Source organism: Squalius cephalus (genome assembly GCF_949319135.1).
Source record: "Squalius cephalus genome assembly, chromosome: 2".
Lineage (NCBI taxonomy): Eukaryota > Metazoa > Chordata > Actinopteri > Cypriniformes > Leuciscidae > Squalius > Squalius cephalus.
The window spans coordinates 45,462,598-45,486,046 of record NC_137123.1 but is presented as its reverse complement, the minus strand read 5'-3'; the positions used below and the strand labels follow the sequence as shown (position 1 = coordinate 45,486,046).

The 23,449-nt window shown below is 39.0% G+C and overlaps 1 protein-coding gene across 1 annotated transcript in view; it reads right to left on the bottom strand.

Annotated features, from left to right (window-relative positions):
• Positions 1–1,450: 1,450 nt before the first annotated feature.
• cxxc4 (CXXC finger 4) overlaps positions 1,451–23,449 on the bottom strand; it is a 42,965-nt gene continuing 20,966 nt past the window's right edge. The window contains exon 3 of the mRNA XM_079863722.1: positions 1,451–1,637. Within this exon, the coding sequence (XP_079719848.1) occupies positions 1,593–1,637 (45 nt within the window). The 3' untranslated portion in view covers positions 1,451–1,592. The remainder of the gene's footprint in view (positions 1,638–23,449) is intronic.

Genomic DNA, 23,449 nt, shown 5'->3' with positions numbered 1-23,449 from the left:
AGCCTATATTTTTGCCAGTAGTTGTAGTTTGCATTTTAACCTATGCTGTCGCCCAGTAGAGGCTAGCTAGTTTGAAACCAGGTGTTAGTGTATATTTATTGATAATGTTATATTTGCCATAAATTGTTTCCCTTCAATCTCCCCAGCAAAAAAAAAAAAGAAAAAAAAAGTATTTTTTTTCCTTTTTCCAACTATTGAAATAATGATTCCATCCTCACAATATCCAAAGCTTGATTTACCAAAACACTCGTCTAGCCATCAAACGTCAGTATTCCATCCACCCAAACCATCCCCCCAAAACCCAGCCTTTGCAACCACATAAGATTTCAGTCTCTCTTTAAAGCTTAACGCCTCTGGGAGCCACTCTCTTTTCCATGTGACATTTTTGCATTCCAGGGGAAGATGGCAATGACAATGCCTGTTTCCCCCCCTGCATTTTCTTCCCACTTTTTATCACATGTGAGGGTTTGCATTACAATTATGTACACAGAGACACAGTGAAATGTATGATTGTAATAGGATAAGAGAAAGACAAGAAATATATACAAATGACATTTAACTGCACATGTGTGGTTAAAAAATAATTAAGAATGTTAATCTTTCCTGGCATCAAATTAGGTTTATCACACTTTTTTTTTCCCTTTATTGTTTTAACACATAAAAGCATCACAACAACAATATACAAATTTTTTAATTAAAAACACATTTACACATGCAACATTAGGGTAAAGACAATGAGCAACTTATTGGATAATTCATTCGGAATGTGTCGTTTACTGTGTTATGAGAATTAAAAATGCAAGTCACAAATCTTACTGTGATGTTCACAAAAGTTATTTACTGGTTCTCTACCTACCTTTAGGCAGCTTTTTAAACAGTTTCAACCAAAATTAAGTGGAATGCAATCGAACTTTGAGAGACTATACAAACAACCTTAAAACACCTTCTCTCAGTCTTACCAGACTTTTAAAAGTATGCCATGGCAACAAGATAATTTGCCCTGCAATATGCCACACAAAATCAACACAGCTGAAAATAAAGAAACTGGCTTTTGTTTACTATTCGTATAGTGTGTCAATTACAAAATATCACATTAATAACTCTCAAACTGGTTTAGGTGAAAAGAGGTATTCTTAAGATCATTCCAGAGAAAGATGGAATATGATGGCAGAGAACAATTACCTTCATGATTATTGCTCCAGATCTAAAGATTTATGTTGTGTTTTAAAGAGGTTTGTGATCCCTTTGGCCAATAGCCCATCGGTTGACATTATTTTCTCCTGTTTGTAATGATTGTCTACTCAGTTCTTTACAAGAATGGTTGCAACTTGCACAGCCAAGACACTGAAACACATTGATAGACACTGAAAAATATACATTATAATGCTGCCAAAATTACAATATTAATTACACAGGAAATAAAATTACAAAGGTGTTTGTTTTTGTTTTTCTTTTTTTTTTTTTTTTTGTCCCGCCTTCTCTCATGCTCTGTCATCCACAGTCTGGGTTTCATTTTGGGTCCCTGTTGCCCTGCAAGTTCCTTTTGTAGTAAGTCTGTGACCACTGCATATGATGTCACTTGGTTCAGAGTCCTAAAAGAACCATCGAAATGCTTCCCCGTTGTTTACCGGTGTTCTCTAGAGAAAACACAAAAGGAAAGTATAGAGAATCAGCCCCACATTAGTTAAAGCATTAAACGTTGCTACATTTCACCCTATCGCTACATTAATCCAAATGTTTACCAGAAAGTCAAAAGTCAAATAAGTCTCTTTGCTTATTAGTTTATTCAATCTGCAACTGACATAAAAGAAGACAATAAATCCTGCATCTTATTAGGTTTTTGTCATGATGTCTCCTGCTTGAGTATTCATATGAACAAATACATTTCTTTCTCAAAACAGGGCATACAGTAACAAATACATTTCAAAATTATTTTTAGATTCCCTCCACAACTGCACAATGAACCACACTTCCCAATTGTACTGGGTAGGGAAGACCACAGGATAGAAAGAGTGAAGGGTAAAGATTTTGTTTTTAGGTGAACCATACAGAAAATAGAGCATGTGACAGAAACAATGATTTCAATTTTTTTTCTGTGTTAAAGTAAAGCACATGTTCAGTGTAGTAATTATGTAATTTACAGTATGTCACACATGTTCAATTTTTTTTCCCTTTTTCTTTTCTATTTCATGTCCAGAGAGTACTGTTTGGTTCTCTCATAATCTACTGTATGATGTGTCTAATTACCTAACAACAACAACAACAACAACATAAATAAATAAATAAATAAGAAAGCCTTTGAGACAAAATTTGAGCCAGTGGTCTAGGATAATGGACATATAAGCTTAAAAGCTCAAAGCAATGGAGCATTCAACAGATTTTAATAAGCAAAAGAATGTAACATAAATCAAAATAGGTATGAGTGTCAAAAGAACCTTTTTTCAAAAAGCATATATATTCATCTAAATCAATAATAATCACCACAAATGAATTAAAATGACAAGAAACACAAGAACATCAATAATATCAATAAAATCAGTAAACAGTAAAATAATAAAGTAACCTACACATTTTATTCAAACCTGGGTGCATTGCTGGGAAATTGAGAACTGCATCTATCACTGAAGGCATTCCAGATTTATTGAAACTCCACACTTTCCTAAAAACTGCTTATGTTTGCACTCAACATTCATGTTCACACTTGACATTCCAGTTTGCACTCAATGCAAAAAAAAAAAAAAAAACCTACTCTGTGGTTATTCGAGTCTTTGTTGTGCTTAATGAAAAATGACATTTAAACTTTTGACCTCTTACTTTAAGAGTAATAAAGATACGACTAGACCAACACAGATCTTATTCTGAAGGAGCTGAGCTCCCTTAACCTCAAAGTTCCAGTCAGAAAATAAGGATAACTATTTTTCACGATGAGCAGCAAAAACGTATTTTAATGAATGTTCTGAATCATAGGGGGTAAAGCAAAAAATCATCCAAAGTCCTAGCCCAAGGGTGCAGGACGATGATATCTTCAGTAAGAGCAGGAGAGAAACAGAAAGAGACAGGGACAAAGTAGAGTAATTTTCTTCTCACATATAGCCTATGTTGTATAGCTGCCAACCACACACACACACACAAAAAAATAATCCCAGTGTTGAGATTTTTCTAAAAACGAAAAAAAAAAAAAAAAAAAAAAAAAATTTTTTTTTTTTTTTTTTTTGAATGAGAAACCACTGAAATAAGTTGTGGCTTATATTCCCCCATTGATCAGTCCCTGGTGGAAATGTGGCTCGCTGTAGACAGTAATGACCCTGATGTGCGTGGCCGGCATGTCTGCGTTTTGTTAAGTCTCGCACTATTGATCTGGTTGAGGCTTCCTGAGTGCTGCTCAAATTCACTTCCAGCCGTCTCTCCTCGCCTCACTGCTGTGACCAGGCACAAAGAGAGCTCAATTAGCACAGCTCGATGACGGCTCTCTCCCGCCTGCGCACTCCATCAAAATCACTCCATCAAACCACCCAGAGAGAGGGAGGGAGAAGAGAACAGGAGATTGGGGGGTAGTGATACAACCGGGAATGCAAGTAACTTTGAGGTTTTATTTCCAATCAAAAGATGTCAGGACAAATACATGGGTATACATGTATATAATCCTGCATTCAAAGCTTAGCCTTTGTCAAGAATACAGAGATTCTATTTGTTCTAAAGTCAGCTAATATTAGTAGGCCTATTTTGTAAAACTGGTCTGATTTGGTCCAGAATCAGATAATATCAGAGCTTATCTTTTGGTAACACTTTATAATAACGTTCAGTTGTAAGTCATTTATAAGTGGTTAGTTAATGATTAACTAATCATTTACAAAACATGACTATGCGTTTCATAAATGTTTCATAAATTATGTTACATTTTTTTGTATGTTTTGCTCACATCAGGTGCAGTGGTTAAAGACTCCATGTGTTTCAGAGAAGAGAGCGGTCTATACCCTCACCACAGTACACACTACAATGTTCAACACCTGTTATAGATGATGTGTAAACGCATGAATAAATAATTTACAACACTTTCTGCATCCCCTAATCTAAAGTGTAAACTATTCATCACTTGTGTTATGAATAGTTAATGTGTTACATATCATTGGTAGATCTTTCTTACCTGTTACAAATGATCGGTACGTGTATTCAAGGCATTTACAACACTTTCTGCACCCTCTAATTGCTACATACATACAAAAAAAGTAACGTAATTTATTAAACATTTATGAAAAGCATATTCATGTTTTGTAAATGATTAGTTAGTCATTAACTAATCAATTGTAAACGACGTACAGTATAACTGAATCTACAAAACATACATAAAATAATTAACATATCATTTATTAATCATTTATGAACACATAGTCATGTTTCGTAAATAATTAGTTAATCATTTACTAATCACTTGTAAATGACTTGTAACGGAATTTACAAAACATACATAAAATGTTAGTATATCCCTTGCTTATCATTTATGAATGTTTTGTAAATGATTAGTTCATCATTAACTAACCACTTATAAATGACTTACAACTGACCGTTATTATAAAGTGTTACCCAACAAGGTTTCATTTGCTACATTAGTAAATGTATTAACCACGAGCAATGCATTTGTTACTGCATTTGTTTTGTTAGTGTTAGTTAAAAATACTGCTGTTCACAGTTTCTTCATGTTACTTTAGTGCAAGAACTAATGTTAACAAATACAACTTTGGATTTTAATAATGTATTAGTCAATGTTAAAATTAACATTAACATTACAAAGACTAATGAATTATGTAGAACGTCTCGGTTACGTATGTAACCCTCGTTCCCTGAGTAGGGAACAGAGATGTTACGTTGAGACGACGACAACGTAACTCGTAGTGACCACGAAAGGGAAGTGCAGTTCATTATTAGTTCATGTTAACTAATGTAGCCACTGATAACTGATGTTAACCACTGATGCTAACTAATGAGACCTTATTGTAAAGTGTTACCATTTTTCTTTATAATGTGTGTGTGTGTGTATATGTTTTATGAGGACATTTCCATGGACATAATGATTTTTATACTGAACAATCTGTATATTCGAGGACATAGATTTTGGATATTGCCATCTTTTCTTTTATTACCAGGATGACACACACACACACACACACACACACACACACACACACACACACACACACACACACAATAAAAAACTTTAACATTATAAAGAAAAGTGGCTGTGTTTGGGGGTTTGGGGATACAGTTAAAAAGGATCTAAAATATATATTTGAAATACTAAAAATATAACTCTATGAATATATTTATTATATTAAGGATTTGGGTAACGCTTTAGATTACAGCCCGGAAAGTACTGTGTAATTAAGACGAATTTACAGTGTAACTTTCGGTAATTATACAGTACGTATAAAGTACTTGCATGTAAGTATAAGGGAACAATATGTAAAGTTTGGGGAATAAAGGTGTAACAACCAGGAGAATAAAAAAAATATTTATACTTTAAGTATTATAGAACTAAGGTGTACTTATTCTACTATTATGACCTTTTTGTAATAATTGTGTTCCAATACATATAGGCTTTTTAAAAAGTACAGGGCACATATCTATGCATTTATACAGCTGTTTTTTTTTTTTTTCTTTGATTTTGTTTTTTTATAGCAAAAGTGTCGATGTTTAAGTTTGGGTTTACATGTTTAAAGGCAAGTAAAGCTAAAACTATTGCATTTTTTTAAAAAATACAGGGAAATATACTCTTGTTCCATGTAGTTACAGGGTAAGTGTGACATTGTGGGCCGTAAATTAAAGTGGTGCTTGTTACCATCTTGTTCCATGAAGTTACAGGTTAAGTACAATAAAAATACATGCACACATCTAATATCACTGATTAGGAAACCTTTATTTGAAAAACAACTTATTACAATTGGTCTGAAGCAATAGTCTACAGTTTAAAAAGTTTAAAATATTATAATTTTTCTTACAAACACCCATCGTTTCACTTCAGAAGACACCGATCCATCCATTGGGGTTGTATGGATTACTACAGTTATTATAACAAGCTACATAAAATAAGAGTATCTTTCCCCAATATTTAAGCAAAAGTTGCAATATTTTTAGTTTTCAGTGCACTTTTGTTAAAAAGATTACTGTATAAATGCATAGGTATGTAACCTGTAATTTTTAAAAAGCCAATATAGTATGTATTGGTACATCATTACAAAAAGGTACGCAGTTTATTGTTCTTGCTAAATTGCTCCCAAATGTAAGATTGTTGTATCATAATAGTAGAATAAGTACCCCTTCTATAATACTTACAGTATAGATAATTTTTTATTCTCCTGGTTGTTACCCCTTTATTACCCAACTTTTGCATATTGTTCCCTTATACTTACATGTAAGTACTTTATAGGTATTAGGTACACTATAATTACCGAAAGTTACACTGTAAAATCGCTTTAATTCTATTAATCCTCTATTCTTACCTAAAGCCTTCAATAATCAGCATGGATGTATTTATGTGATTGAGATGTACTGAATAAAGAATACAGTCCGATGTCCTGCTCACAAAAGGAAGACACATCAGAGCCAAAATCAGGCAAGCTGAATGAAAGAGAGTTCTGGATGCAGTGGGGGTCCTAACAGCCATTGACACTGATTGGGGATGGCAGGTGCAGTTAATGACATGGGCCGTGTATGTCCTGTTCTGATTGAGGTGAGAGAGAGTAGAAGGAAAGAGAGGAGAGATGAGTGCTGACTCATAATCAAACCCTAATCAAATGGCAAAAAAACACACACAGACATATATATGCACTGAAACACATGCAAATTTTTCACGCAAAAACACGCACACAGATTTTTTCTCTGTCTCACGTACACAAACAGACATACACGCATCCAATCCAATCCCATCCCTTCTCCCCCACCCCCAGCAGCCCTGATATGGTGATTCGTGGAGGCCGCAGATAAACCACTCAAGACCATGAGGGTGATAATGGCAGATGCTGCTTAGACTCAAATTCAATCAGCAGTGGGCTGTCAACGTGGATGAGTTTAAGAGTGAAACACGCTCGCTGACGTACATTAAAGACACATCAGCTGAAGTAAAACAAAAACAGCCTTGGATGAAAGGGACAGTTTGCCTAATCATGACATCCTGCCAATCAAAAATTTAGGATAAAAAAATATTATATATATATATATATATATAACGTTTATTTAGCATTTAACATTAAATTGATCAAAAAAGTAATTTATGAAATTAATAAATATTACAAAAAAGTTATATTTATAATGAATGCTGTTCTTTTGAACTTTATATTCATTAAAGAATCCTGGAAAAAAAAAATCTAATTTTCCACAAAAATAAGAAGCACAACTGTGTTTAACATTAACAATAATAAGAAATGTTTCTTTAGCACAAAATCAGCATATTAGAATGATTTCTGAAAGATCATGTGACACTGAAGACTGGAATAATGGCTGCTTAAAATTCAGCTTTGCCATCAGAGGAATAAATTACATTTTAAAATATATTACAACAGAAACCAGTTAATTTTATAATATTTTTAGCAAATAAATGCAGCCTTGGTGAAATTAAGAAACTAATTTCAAAAACACAATGTTTCCAAACATTTGACCAGTTCTGTATATTTTCTCTTTTTTCTTTGTATATTTTCTAAAAATATGCAGGAATGTCCTCTACATTGCTAGAAAGTTTTCTGTGGGTTAAAAAAAGAGGGTAAAGTTTAAGAAACAGAAGGCTGACGGGGAAACAAGGGGGGTTGGGGGTTCACTGACAGTGGCTGAGACCCTTGTCTCTTCACGAGATGAATACCAGTCCAGGCAGTGTGCTGATGTGCTCCAGAACGCTCATTATAACGCACAGCCCATACGTTGCCCTGACATATCCATTATTTATTAACGTATGGACTAGGGAACCAGGCCACCATTCATGACTGCAATCCTTTGGAGGCAATTCTGACAGGTTCTTTCAGAAATAAATAAATAATCCTTCACTTCTTCCTTCCTTCATGGCTTATGTGCCCAACACAAGAATAGCTCATATGCTCAGACTGTTTCTGCCGCGGAACCTGTAAACATATTTCACATGCATTCACTGCTCAACATAAAATCCCTAGAATTGTGACAGACCGTTATATTGTCCAGGCCGATTAATCCAACTCATATTTTGAATAAATATCATGCATAATAAATGTTGTTTATTTCAGCAGATTTGTGTACATCTCACATGCAATTATTAAACAAGGCATGGTAAGTATTTTACCCTTCAGTATTTTATTATGGTAACTATATTTACGATGCTACAGTTATTTATACTGTAAATTCTAGAAAATAGTTTAAATCATATATTATTCATTCTCAAATGGTGGGTTGTGACCCAAAAATATATTGCAGGTGTGTTCTGACACTAGGATTACAAACGATGTAAAATGCAAATAATCAGATGCAACTAATCATATAATCATGATGGGCCCTATTTTAACGATCTGAAACGCAAGTGTCAAAGCGCAAAGCGCAAGTAACTTTGTGGGCGGGTCTTGGCGCTGTTGCTATTTTCCCGGCGGGATAAATGACTCTTGCGCCAGGCGCAAATCTAAAATGGGTTGGTCTGAAGTAGCTTCATTACTCATAGGTGTGGTTTGGGCGTAACGTGAAATAAACCAATCAGAGCGTCATCTCACATTCCCTTTAAGAGCAGGCGCGCTTTTTCCTTGGCGTATTGCTATTATAACGGCGGATTTGCCAGGCGCGCGCCAGGAGCGGTTCACAGACAAGGAGAGCAACACTCTCGTCAGGGACGTTGGGGATGGAGAAACACACCCAAATTAACTTCGGTTAAAAAGGCGTATGATAATTTGGGTAAATGTGTAAGCTAGATGTATGCTTTTATAATAAATTGTCTATCTATCTATCTATCTATCTATCTATCGTAATAATGTATGATTTGCAAAAATGAAAACTGCTGCTTCTGTGTAGATGAGAGAATCAAAGTGTATGCGCATTGTGCACACGCTTCATTGATTATGGCCAAGCATGCGCCCTAAAAATAGCATATTAATAACATGCGCAACGCGCCACTGACTTTAAACTATTTTTTCCTGGTTAGTAGCGCAATTGTTTTCTAAACCTGCAAAATAGCATGAAGGAACGTTTGCGCTGGAACACGCCTCCTGTTTTGCGCTGAACCGCCCAGGGAGCGCAAGTTCATTCCCTAGTTTAGCGACGTGCTTCTGTGGAGGGAAAAACGCGCTTTGCGCGGGTGCAAAATAGGAATGATACATGCGTCGGTGTACAAAGTCAATTGCGCTGGGTGCAAGATAGGGCCCGATATCTGATCGGTTGAGCCGCGTTCGAAGCCGTTGTAAATTACTCAACAAACATACACCTGCTGTGACGCATTACATTAGTATTACTGTGCAACTGCCGTTTGTGATTCTTTTTTTGCTGCATGTATATGGAATGCCAAAGCTGACTTAATTATAAATAAATAAATACATAAATAAATATACAAAGAAATGTAAAAAAATACAAATAAATGAGTATTTATACTTTTATTTCCTTATTTATGTATAATTGTATTTTTTCACACATTTATTTATTTTTTTATTTATACATTTATACATTTATTTATTTCCACTTTTATTTATTTCCACATTTATTTATGTATATATGTTTTTATGTCTACATTTATTTATTTTCACATTTATTTATTTCTACATTTATTTATTTCCACATTTATTTGTTTCTACATTTATTTATTTATACATTTCTTTGTCCGTATGCTAATGAGGGGGGCGTGTTTTACCTCAGACATCAGCAATCGAGCTCAGAGTGGCAGTGCTGAAGCTTTGAGGCCACAGTGACACCTTGCGGTGTGACCAAACGAAACGCAAGAGGTGTGCGGACAATATCACATTTTAAGTCATGTAATATCACCCTAACTGTATGTAGGGTAGGCTATATAGGGTTAACATGTCACCCCAATTTTAGCCTCGCTTCATTGGCTCCCGATCCATTTTAGAATTCAGTTTAAAATTCTGTTGTTTGTTTTTAAAGCTCTTAATGATCAAGCTCCCTTATATATTAGAGATCTTCTTACTCCTCTTGCACACACTAGATCTTTAAGATCTTCAGACAAGGCTCTTTTATCTATCCCTCGCTCCCGTCTAAAATCTAAGGGAGATAGAGCCTTTGCTGTTGCCGCCCCACGTCTTTGGAACCAATTGCCTCTGGACATCCGCCTTGCACCTTCAATTGCTAAATCTAAATTGAAAACTTGTTCTTATTCCCTGGCATTTTAATTATCTCCTGATGCTGTTTCTGTCTGTTCTGTTTGGTTGTTTCTATGTTTTATTCTATTTGTTTTTACTTTGTTCAGCACTTTGAATAGCCCTGCTATGTTTAAATGTGCTATATAAATAAAATTTACTTACTTACTTACTTACTAACACACATAGCACACATGAACAGAAACTGCACTTCAACGGGTCTGATAGCAGACACTTGGACATGGAAGCGCATGAAAGTATCCACTATTAATAACAATGTAAATGCGGTGGATAGGGCTGATAAGAGCTTGCGTTTATTGTCGATGAGACTTGCACACCAGCGCAGAACGCGGAGAGAAACCAGCACACATTTCACTCCTACTGTACGCAAGCATATGATCAATGAGTTTGAAACGCGACTCAATACACAGTTTACATTCGCGTTTCCTAATTTCGTATGCATAACAGGTGACAATTCAAATGCTTAAAACACAACCCATATGTCATAGATGCTGCGTTTAGATACTGATTAATCACAAGTCATCAATTTGGAATTATTCTTAAATCAAACAAAAGCTAGGGACTCATGTAAACGCAGCTAGTGAGCCACGCATCTCACGCCATGCATTGGAGCACAGAAGCATCATCATGCCCATTCAAACAGCACCTGTCGTGCCCATGGTCGTGGTGATATTTCCCCCTATAAATTGATTTCCAGGGGTGTTTTTTCCCCCAAACATTAGGTATACATCATCATATATGTCAAGTTCTTAATATTAATCGATAAACTACTCAGTTAATATAATAATAAGGCACTATGGCTGTTATCAGTAAAATAAAATTAACAAAAGTCATTAAGTCATTAAAAGTCAAAATCTTAATACAGAGGAGAATGCTTTTACACTGCAATTACAATTGCATAAAAGTCGTTATGAGATTAATGTTAAAAATAAAACATTTGAATATAGAAATATGAAATGATGGAATCAATTAAATTGTACGTTTAAATATGAAACTAAAACAGCCAGTAGGTGGCGGTCGCGTTTCAAACTCATTGATCAATATGCTTGCGTAGGAGTTAATAGTGGATACTTTCATGCGCTTCCATGTCCAAGTGTCTGGACCCATGACCCGTTGAAGTGCAGTTTCTGTTCATGTGTGCTATGTGTGTTAACCCTATATAGCCTACCCTACATACAGTTAGGGTGATATTACATGACTTAAAATGTGATATTGTCCGCACACCTCTTGCGTTTCGTTTGGTCACACCACAAGGTGTCACTGTGGCCTCAAAGCTTCAGCACTGCGACTCTGAGCTCGATTGCTGATGTAAAACACTCCCCCCTCTTTAGCATACGGACAAAGAAATGTAGAAATAAATAAATGTGGGAATAAATAAATGTAGAAATAAATAAATGTGAAAATAAATAAATGTAGACATAAAAACATATATACATAAATACATGTGGAAATAAATAAAAGTGGAAATAAATAAATGTATAAATGTATAAATAAAAAAATAAATAAATGTGTGAAAAAATACAATTATACATAAATAAGGAAATAAAAGTATAAATACTCATTTATTTGTACTTTTTTACATTTCTTTGTATATTTATTTATTTATGTATTTTTGCTTTTTTACATTTCTTCGTATATTTATTTATGTATTTATTTATTTATAATTAAGTCAGCTTTGGCATTCCATACATGTATTGCTTGACAACCTCTTTGGAACTACATTGCTTGGTGGACGAATAAATGTGTTATAAATAGAGGTGGGCATAGATTAATTTTTTTAATCTAGATTAATCTAGATTAATTTTGAAATTAATCTAGATTAATCTAGATTAAAATGGCTCATTTGAATTCTGCCGAAGGCATTCAGAATATGTGTGCTACCCAAATAATGACTATAAAAGTAAGTCTTTGAGAACGGGTTTCTCAAGCCAGGTGGCGCATTAGACCAGGGGCTCATCTCCTGTTTCCAAAATGCATCACAAACTGCTTGAGAAAGCTGTTCTACTCATAGACTGTAAAAGGTTACTACCGTCCGTAGGCATTAGGTAGGCCTATGTTATTATCAACTACTATAGGCTATAAATTAGGGATGGGCGATATGACCTAAAATCCATATTGTGATATACATTGCAGCCTCTTGCGATAACGATATATATTATAATAAAACCATTTCAGAACAGGTTACACAGACCCTGCTAAACAACTGCTAAATGTTTTTTTTTTTTGTTTTTTTTTTGAGAACATATATTGTGCAAAACTGTAAGTATACAACATAATTTTGCAGATAAATAAAATTTAAGTACGCTAGCTGCAGAGACTTAAGTAGGTCTAATGTTTATTATGGCTTGAAGCTTATGAAACCCCAAATTTAAAATTAGAATATTGTCTAACTGATGTCTTTTCAGTTAAAAAGAAACACAACAACGATTCTTAAAATCGGGCGCTTTTAATAAAAAGAGATTATGTGCTAACTTACACCACTCACTAAGATATATTGGGAATAATACGCGCGCGCTGGTATTCAGTGATATGTTTCGTTTTGAATTTGAGGTGGTAGAACGGATTAGTCGTGTGTTTACTTACCGAACTGTTACACCACACAGTCTACGTCGGACGGCTTAAATCCGAACCAAGTCCAAATAATGGATGTTGCACGGATCTTTTTCACCAGCTTTCACTTTCAGCCGTGTTTACTTAAGATGACGACGAATATGATGCGTTGCAGCCGGGTGTTCCTCGCGGCCGCGGGTAGATTGCGTCATCATAGCTTGTGTAGCTTGAGTCAGCTCCCAACCCAACTTGGAGAATAGATTAACGGCGATATTTTTTTTATCGCGCGATAAGAGTCTCGCGTTAACGCAGCGCGTTAACGCCGATAACGGCCCACCACTAGTTATAAAGTTATATTTTTTGTTGCTGGTGTTTATTTTATGAATAAAATAAATATTAAAATGAATATTTTTATGGAATAACCGTTTTATAAAACCAATAAGCCCATTGAAGCCATGTTTTACAGTGAATTTAGAACAGCTAAGGGGCGTTGTTAGGCACGATGCAGAGCGGAGTTCTAAATTAACTGGGCTTATTGCAATTTATAAAAAATTGGTGTTTTCAACTGTAATTCCAATTGGATGAGCTGCATTTGAAGCCAGTCAAATAGTAAATATATGCACACAAAATAAGCACACATGAACACATTATTTGAATACTATATGTGACCCTGGACCACAAAACCAGTCACATAGGTCAATTTTTTGAAATAGAGAATTATTTAGGATAGAAAAATATCTGAAATATGAAAAATATGAAAAATCAGAAAAATCTGGAATCTAAGGGTGCAAAAAAATCAAAACATTGAGAAAATCACCTTTAAAGTTGTCCATTTATGTTTACGATTGTGCTGCATTCACTCACAATAATAAATGTTTTATATATGTATGGTTGGAAATGTACAAAATGTCTTAATGGAACATGATCTTTACTTAATATCCTAATGATTTTTGGCATAAAAGAAAAATCAATAATTTTGTCCCATACAATGTATTGTTGGCTATTGCCACAAATATACCTGTGTGACATGTGACTGGTTTTGTGATCCAGGGTCACATATCAGTGTCACATTACATGTAGGACAAAGCTCATGGAGACGAGGAATATGTAGAAATAACATTTAATAATCAAACTCTCAGGGGAAACACCAAAAACTCACGCTTACATTGACGATAACGGACAAAGACTGAAGGAGAACACAAGGTATAAATACACAGGGACAAGATAACTAATGAGGTGATTGACAATGCACAGGTGAAAGACATGACTAAGGGTGCTTTCACACCTGCCTCATTTAGTTCGGTTGAATCGCACTAGAGTTCGTTTTCCCCCTTGGTGCGGTTCGTTTGGGCAGGTGTGAATGCGGCAATCGCACTCGGGTGCGCACCAAAAGCGGACCAAACAAGCGTACCGAGACCTCCTGGAAGAGGTGGTCTCTGTACGCTTTGAAACGAACTCTGGAGCGGTTCGTTTGTGGTGAGAACGTGATCCGACCTCGAACAGAACCAACTGCCAAAGAACTGCGCATTTTTGGACTAAGCCAGTTGCCGTAGTCAGCTGCGCTGTGCATTATATGGTGAGTAGAAATGTTTGTTGACAGTTTGCAGCTCGCGGACAAACTTGGGAGTTGTGAGGAGGTGCGGAGCCTGATAGAAATTATTATTAACATTATTTTCCGCATCCTCGGTTCATTCTCAAATATTATTGTTTGTCTAAAGTGGTGTAGACAAACTATATAATTAAATATGACCAAGGATACAATCAGCCCACGCAGTCGTCTCTCCATAGTAAACAGCGGTGTGTTGTCTGCCGGATTTTCCTCCTCTTTGTTTACTTCCGGGAGTTCTGTTGGAATTTTCCCGCACGGTAATTCTGACCAAACGAAGTGCAGTCATGGAAATGGGTTCCGAGTGATGTGGATGTTGGTCACGTGACTGTATTTTGGTTCGTTTTATCAACTCGGACCAGAGCGATCAGTGTGGTGTGAAAAGGAACCAAAACGCCTTAAAAATGCTACAAAGTATCATTTTTCGCCCTTGGTCCGGACCAAATGAACCGAACTACAGATGTGAAAGCACCCTAAACAATCATGGGACACTAGGTCACAGGACTGAACCAAAAACACAATGAAGGGAGGAAACACAGATCATACATATAACAATTAGTGCATCAACGGGTTGTTAAATGTTAAATGCTCTGTATTTTCACATTAATCCATGTATTAATAACGTAAAGCAGTCCTTCTCTCTGATATGCAGATCTGCATTACTATCTATTATGGGATAAAAAGTAGCAAAATCTCCAGTATGATCGTATCAGTACTATGCAAAGGTAATGTATATGGCCTCGTTTACACTGCAGGTCTTGATGCCCAATTCTGATTTGTTGCCTAAATCCGATTTTTTTGACTGTCTGTTTACACGTTCTTTAAATTGTGACCCATATCCGATTCATATGTTTACACTTGCCATGGCTAGTAGCCTAGGCTACTATCTGAAACATATCGCGCATGCTTAAAGGGTTAAATTCTCTTGCACAAATGGACGAATACAAAATATGTTTCATGCTCTGCGATATGCAAAGTTGCCAAACACCACTTTTGAATAAGAAACAATGTCTATAAAACTACCACGAATCACAAGCGTATCGGTGAGAACACTCGTTAAAACAACATACACACACCCGAACTTGACTGCACATCACATATTTGAGATTACTGATACTGCTTTCATTCGTAATGCAACGGACCGATCTACGGCACATACATTAAGGGCTGTTCACTGTTATACAATAAAGAGCCCGCACAGCGACAAGAAATAGAAATTAACACAAAAAAACTGTCTAGAGCCTTTACTACTTACACAACACTGACAGTGGAGTTGCGCTCAGGAGTAGAGCAGCTATGGACAATTTTCTTTTTCTTTTTTGAGCGGCTGCGGACAAATTCTTTCTATGCACACACAATATTACATCACAATCTGCGCGCATGTTTTAAAAATATAATTGAAAATGTAAATAGTCCTAGCACTTTTTAAATTTAAATAGCCCACTTAAAGTGTTTATTACAAATAAATTATTAATTGCTTAAAATGAATAAATGTAAATGAACAAAAATTTTCGTTAAATTTACAATCATGTGAAAACACTTCCCGTGCCCCTCTCCACATTCCTCTCCTACGATGACACGTTTCGTCGGGCCATCCGTCCCTTTGCAGATGTGCGTCGGGGTTTCTCTCGTCATTAAACCGCGGAGACGTTGCCTAATGCCTCAGAAAATCCGATCTGCCTGTTTACATGACAGTCGCATTGGCACATATCCGATTTATTTCCACATATGAATGAGGCCTGAAACCGATCTGGAAATATCCGAATGCATGCGTTTTTTTCCTGTTTACACTGTCATAGAACACATCCGATCTGTGTCACATGTGAGCAAAAAATCGGAATTGGGTCACATTTCACTGGCAGTGTAAACGGGGCCTATGTCATGTCATACTGCCCAGCCTATCATTAAACTGTATTATGTTAGTATGTATTTATAATGTATTTATTTTTTCAAACTGTATTTTTATCATTATTAAGCTGTCCATCAACCACGCTGCTCTCTAAATATCGCTACTCAATCACACTCTAACGTCGCATTGTCTTACTGTTAGTCAAAACAGCAGAAAAGATTAATCAATCTCTTTGTAATGACAAAATATATCTGTGTTCAAATTAAACACTCCCAGCAAGTAACCCTGATTCTTTATTGCAGGCAAAAAAAAAAACAGAGGATGACATAATCACAGAAAGAGAGGAAAAATTCAACAGATTCAAGCAGTTCAGGGCTGCTCTCCAGACAGAGAAAAGTAAAGTTTCTCTGGTGCAGTCAGCCCAAACTGATGTGTTATATATTGCCTGTCACTCTATTCTACAGGAATATTGGGGCGTTGCCTAGCTTAAACCTGGAAGGAACAGCAATCCATCACCAACATTCACAGGAGGAGATCTCATCTCAGTCTTGGTAGCCAATATCCCAGCCGCTTGAATGCCACATAATAGGGACCCGGTTCAAGGCTGTTTCAAACACCGCTCATCTATACTTTCCACATTCTGCAGTTGATTGCTTTAGCCTTACATTGCAACGCCTTCATACAAACAGAAAGAATGATTAAAAATAAAGACAATATTCGAAAACATTGCTTGTACTAAAATAACTTATTTCTTTCTTTTTTTTATCTCATCCCTGCTGAAAAATCCAACATTTTCAGCAACATGGGATGCTGGTTGCTGGTTTGCGGGTCCCTAGCATCAGATGCTGGTGTGCTAGTGGACCAGCATAAGGTATGTTTTGCATGCTGGGACCAGGTTTGGATGCTGGTGGACCAGCATATGTTGTCTTTTGGGTGCTGGTATGATCCCAGCAAGACCACAACAAAACTTTCTTATGTGTTAAATATCACTTTTCTTAGTGTGAACAAACTGCTTATGATTATGCTTTTATTAAGCATTTGTCTTGGTTTTCATATGTTTTGCAATTACACAAACTCTTTTAAACTGATCTTAACTGATTTGTGTACAGATCTTTTGAAACAGGAGACATTTCATTTGATGCTTTGAAATGTTTTTCCACAGTTTACCAGTGACATTGAATAATGTAATCATAACTAAACAACCCCTCCTTGAACTGCCACCTTACCGTGGTGGAGGGGTTTGAGTACCCGAATGACCCTAGGAGCTATGTTGTCTGGGGCTATATGCTCCCAAGGCAAACAGGTCCTAGGTGACGGGTCAGACTAAGAGCGGTTCAAAAACCCTTATGATGCAAAAAAAAACGAGGACCGTGACGTCGCCCGGTATGGCGCAGCCAGGGCCCCACCCTGGAGCCAGGCCCGGTGTTGGGGCTCGTATGCGAGCGCCTGGTGGTCGGGCCTCCCCCCATGGGGTCCGGCCGGGCTCAGCCCGAAGGAGCGACGTGGGGCCACCCTCCCGTGGACCCACCACCTGCAGGAGGGACCGTAAGGGGCCGGTGCTAAGTGGATCGGGCGGCAGTCGAAGGCGGGGGCCTAAACAACCCGATCCCTGGACGCGGAATCTAGCTCTAGGGACATGGAACGTCACCTCTCTGGCGGGGAAGGAGCCTGAGGTTGTGCGTGAGGTTCAGAGATTCCGACTAGAGATAGTTGGGATCACCTCTACGCACGGCTTGGGCTCTGGAACTACACTCCTCGAGAGAGGATGGACTCTTCACCACTCTGGAGTTGCCCATGGTGAGAGGCGGCGGGCTGGTGTGGGTTTGCTTATAGCCCCCCAGCTCAGCCGCCATGTGTTGGAGTTAACCCCGGTGAACGAGAGGGTCGCTTCCCTGCGCCTTCGGGTCGGGGATAGGTCTCTCACTGTCGTTTGTGCCTACGGGCCGAACGGCAGTGCAGAGTACCCGGCCTTCTTGGAGTCTCTGGGAGGGGTGCTGGAAAGTGCTCCGACTGGGGACTCTGTCGTTCTACTGGGGGACTTCAACACCCACGTGGGCAGCGACAGTGACACCTGGAGGGGCGTGATTGGGAGGAACCGCCCCCCTGATCTGAACCCGAGCGGTGCTCTGTTATTGGACTTCTGTGCTAGTTACAGCTTGTCCATAACGAACACCATGTTCAAGCATAAGGGTGTCCATCAGTGCACATGGCACCAGGACACCCTAGGCCGGAGGTCGATGATCGACTTTGTGGTCGTTTCATCCGACCTCCGGCCGTATGTCTTGGACACTCGGGTGAAGAGAGGGGCGGAGCTGTCAACTGATCACCACCTGGTGGTGAGTTGGATCCGATGGCAGGGGAGGAAGCTGGACAGACTCGGCAGACCCAAACGTACTGTGAGGGTCTGTTGGGAACGTTTGGCTGAATCTCCTGTCAGAGAGATCTTCAACTCCCACCTCCGGTAGAGCTTCGACCAGATCCCGAGGGAGTCTGGAGATATCGAGTCCGAGTGAACCATGTTCTCCACCTCCATTGTCAACGCGGCCACTCGGAGCTGTGGCCATAAGGTCTCCGGTGCCTGTCGAGGCGGCAATCCCCGAACCCGGTGGTGGACACCGGAAGTAAGGGATGCCGTCAAGCTGAAGAAGGAGTCCTATCGGGCCTGGCTGGCTTGTGGGACTCCTGAGGCAGCTGATGGGCACCGACAGGCCAAGCGGACTGCAGCCCGGGTGGTTGTGGAGGCAAAAACTCGGGCCTGGGAGGAGTTCGGTGAGGCCATGGAGAAGGACTATCGGTCGGCCTCGAAGAGATTCTGGCAAACCGTCCGGCGCCTCAGGAGGGGGAAGCAGTGCCCTACCAACGCTGTTTACAGTGGAGGTGGGCAGCTGTTGACCTCGACTGGGGATATCACCGGACGGTGGAAGGAATACTTCGAGGATCTCCTCAATCCCGCCGTCACGTCTTCCATTGAGGAAGCAGAGGCTGAGAGCTCGGAGGCGGACTCGTCCATCACCCAAGCTGAAGTCACCGAGGTAGTCAAGAAACTCCTCTGGCAGACCGGGGTGGTGGTCCCTCTTTTCAAGAAGGGGGACCGGAGGGTGTGCTCCAACTATAGGGGGATCACACTTCTCAGCCTCCCTGGGAAAGTCTATGCCAGGGTACTGGAGAGGAGAATCCGGCCCATAGTAGAACCTCGGATTCAGGAGGAAAAGTGTGTTTTTTGTCCCGGTCGTGGAACACTGGACCAGCTCTATACCCTTTACAGGGTGCTGGAGGGCTCATGGGAGTTTGCCCAACCAATCCACATGTGCTTTGTGGATTTGGAGAAGGCATTCGACTGTGTCCCTCGCGGCATCTTGAGGAGGGTGCTCTGGGAGTATGGGGTTCGGGGCCCTTTGCTAAGGGCTATCCGGTCCCTGTACGACTGGAGCAGGAGCTTGGTTCGCATTGCCGGCAGTAAGTCAGACTTGTTCCCGGTGCATGTTGGACTCCGGCAGGGCTGCCCTTTGTTGCCGGTTCTGTTCATAATTTTTATGGACAGAATTTCTAGGCGCAGCCAGGGGCCGGAGGGGGTCAGGTTTGGGGACCACACGATTTCATCTCTGCTTTTTGCGGATGATGTTGTCGTGCTGGCCTCATCAAACCAGGACCTCCAGCATGCACTGGGACGGTTTGCAGCCGAGTGTGAAGCGGCTGGGATGAGAATCAGCACCTCCAAATCCGAGGCCATGGTTCTCAGTCGGAAAAGGGTGGTTTGCCCGCTTCAGGTTGGTGGAGAGCTCCTGCCTCAAGTGGAGGAGTTCAAGTATCTTGGGGTCTTGTTCACGAGTGAGGGAAGGATGGAACGGGAGATTGACAGGCGGATCGGTGCAGCTTCTGCAGTAATGCGGTCCCTGTACCGGTCTTTCGTGGTGAAGAAGGAGCTGAGCCGCAAGGCGAAGCTCTCGATTTACCGGTCAATCTACGTTCCTACTCTCACCTATGGTCATGAGCTGTGGGTCATGACCGAAAGGACAAGATCCCGGATACAAGCGGCCGAAATGAGCTTTCTCCGCAGGGTGGCTGGGCGATCTCTTAGAGATAGGGTGAGAAGCTCGGTCACTCGGGAGGAGCTCAGAGTAGAGCCGCTGCTCCTCCACATCGAGAGGGGTCAGTTGAGGTGGCTCGGGCATCTTTTCCGGATGCCTCCTGGACGCCTTCCCGGGAAGGTGTTCCGGGCATGTCCCACCGGGAGGAGACCCCGGGGAAGACCTAGGACACGCTGGAGAGACTATGTCTCCCAGCTGGCCTGGGAACGCCTCGGTGTCCCCCCGGAAGAGCTGGAGAAAGTGTCTAGGGAGAGGGAAGTCTGGGCATCCCTGCTTAGACTGCTGCCCCCGCGACCCGGTCCCGGATAAGCGGTAGAAGATGGATGGATGGATGGATAACTAAACAATTTTTAAAAAATCAGTTATACTTTCAGCAGAGGAAGCAAAAGAAATTACAAAGTCATTATCATATAATTCAATAAATCATATTAACCTTATAGTGTTTTTTAATTTCCATCATTAATGTGTTAATTATATAAATATGCAAGCGAAAACAATGCTTGTCCCCAAAACACTGCTTGCAGACAGACAGCTGGCCTACGCACACTCAACCCTGCAAGACCATGCAAAAGCTCCGTTTTGCTTGAGAACAGCATGAATATGCTAGACCAGCATTATACCAGCATAAATCATAGCCATAGCACGATGCATCGTTGAAGAAATCAAATAGCTAGTCACGGACCGTTTCCCGAAACCATATTGTCGCAAATTTGTCATTCAACCACGTTGGTTGATGTTACGCACGTGAGTAATAACTTTCATTTTAATGAATCAGTTTCAGATTGAATTAATGCTATAGATTATTTTTGCTATAAATTACGGACATGGCATATGAGGACTATTTCTCATATATCTCAGTTATTTTGCTTTATGTCCAGATTCAGTCATAGGCTCCTTCTTATAGCCTACTAGAGCACGGACGCACATTAAATCTCTTGACAAACTAAAAGACATAAACAACGTTTGCATGTATTCTAAATAAAATAGATATATTGTACTGAATGTCAGCTTGCTTATCTTGCTCAAGATAAGGATTTATTAAGTCCACGTGTTATTCAAACAAGGAATTATGCTTCTAACCAACCACACAACTTTGTGATGCTGTTTGCGAATGTTCGTTGAAACTATGGTTTCGGTAAACACAGACTCGTTGAACTATGCTGAATCAGGAAACGCACCCCAACACTCTGTCTGTCTGTCTGTCTGTCTGTCTGTCTGTCTGTCTATCTATCTATCTATCTATCTATCTATCTATCTATCTATCTATCTATCTTCTGTTTACAGAGCCTGGGCTTGTCACAGAGACAGCACACCTATGTCAGTGATAACTGTCAAGTAGTAGGAATATTCTGTGTTGAATTTCAAATGCAAATTCCTTACAACACCTTTAACTTGAACTTGAAGCAATGTCTTATTTACTTATAATACATAATGGTTGATAGCTTTTGATAGCTTTAGGAGTTTACCACATTTATCAGACCACAGAGCAATGAAAGAAAATTGGAATGACTTATTTACTGCAAGAAAACATGTCTTCAGACAAGGACAGAGAAAGAAATGTTGAAGAGAGCAGTTAGGAAATTCAATATCCATGTTGTGTTCTGAGTACATATTTTACCTTGTAAGAAAAATAAAGACCTAGAAAAACATAAAGTACATCATGGTCCATGTTTCCCTCACACAATACTCTACAAAGATAGAAATCTAGGAGAACTGTTACAATCAAGCTGGAGAATTCATTAAATGCGTTTACCAGTTTAATTTTACACAGACTGGGTAGGTACATGACCTATGCAATTAGCACAAAGCAAATAAATAATAACAAAAACGATTTAGTTTTAGTTTTAATGTATTTATTTGTTGATCTCCAATGAATGTACACTGCACATGTGCCTAAAGGGGCACGATCAAATTGTTTCTTACAATAAATGCGTCCAGAAAAAAAACAGTGTTGGCCAAGTGTTAAGTGCTTGCTATCATGCTAGTGACACAATATCAATTCTGGTTTGTGTCATCTCTTAAGCATTCCCATCCATCTCATCCTCTCTATTAAAAGTGGCAATAAGATAAAATAAAATTTAATTAATATATTTAAAAAAATTTAATTAAATAAACACTGCATTCCAAAGTGGCACCACATTTTATAAAAACCCATAAATATTTTCAATATCTTCCAACCAAAATTTCAGTTTTCTGATGAATACATCTCTATTATAATTTTAAGTTGCACAGCATTCAGTGTCTCTAAACTCAGTCTTCCCTGAAGAAGGCCATCCTCCATGTAAGTAAGCTTTCTGTAAGAGCACTTCTAAGATATTTATAAGATATTATAATTTCTTACAGACCACAACCCCATAAACAGAGATAATACATGGAAATGGGGTTGACGTCACTGTAAGCTGTTGATCTACATCAAGAAAATTAAGATTTTTAGAAGGAGAAGTGACACAAGTAGAGAAGGTTCAAAAGAGGATGGTGAAAGAGTGAGAGGAACACAGTGGCAGCAGGGTGCTTTCTAAGGGCTCTCAGGGGACATTTTGTGGCTTCCCTCCCTGTGGCGGCCCGCAGGCTTTTAAAGAATGGCAGCGGGACGTCAGTCACTGGCATCAGCACAGGAGAGTGAGTGAGTGCAGCAGAGCGATGAGTCATGTGGGTATATCAGTACGAGGGCTAAGCGATCTGAACAGATTGCCTGTTCTCAGAAATGTTAAATCAAAATGCAAAACAGGAGTTGACTGGTCTTCCTCTCTTAACAGATTCACCAGCATATGTGTGGACAGCTTCTTGTGGATCACTAATATTTAAGGTAATTAAGCTGAACCTCCAACTGCCTGAGAAGCCCTCAGGCTTCTCTGTTTGCAATGTTATTCTAGCCATCTTCAGGACAGAAGAATAGGTCTGTGCTATTTTGTACTTAGTATAATAATTATCTAAGTCAAGCCAATTCTGTATTTAAGTTCTTCTCTATCTTAACCATAATTTTGATTATAAGATATATTCTGAAAAAAACTAATTTGGTTGATAGAGATAATCT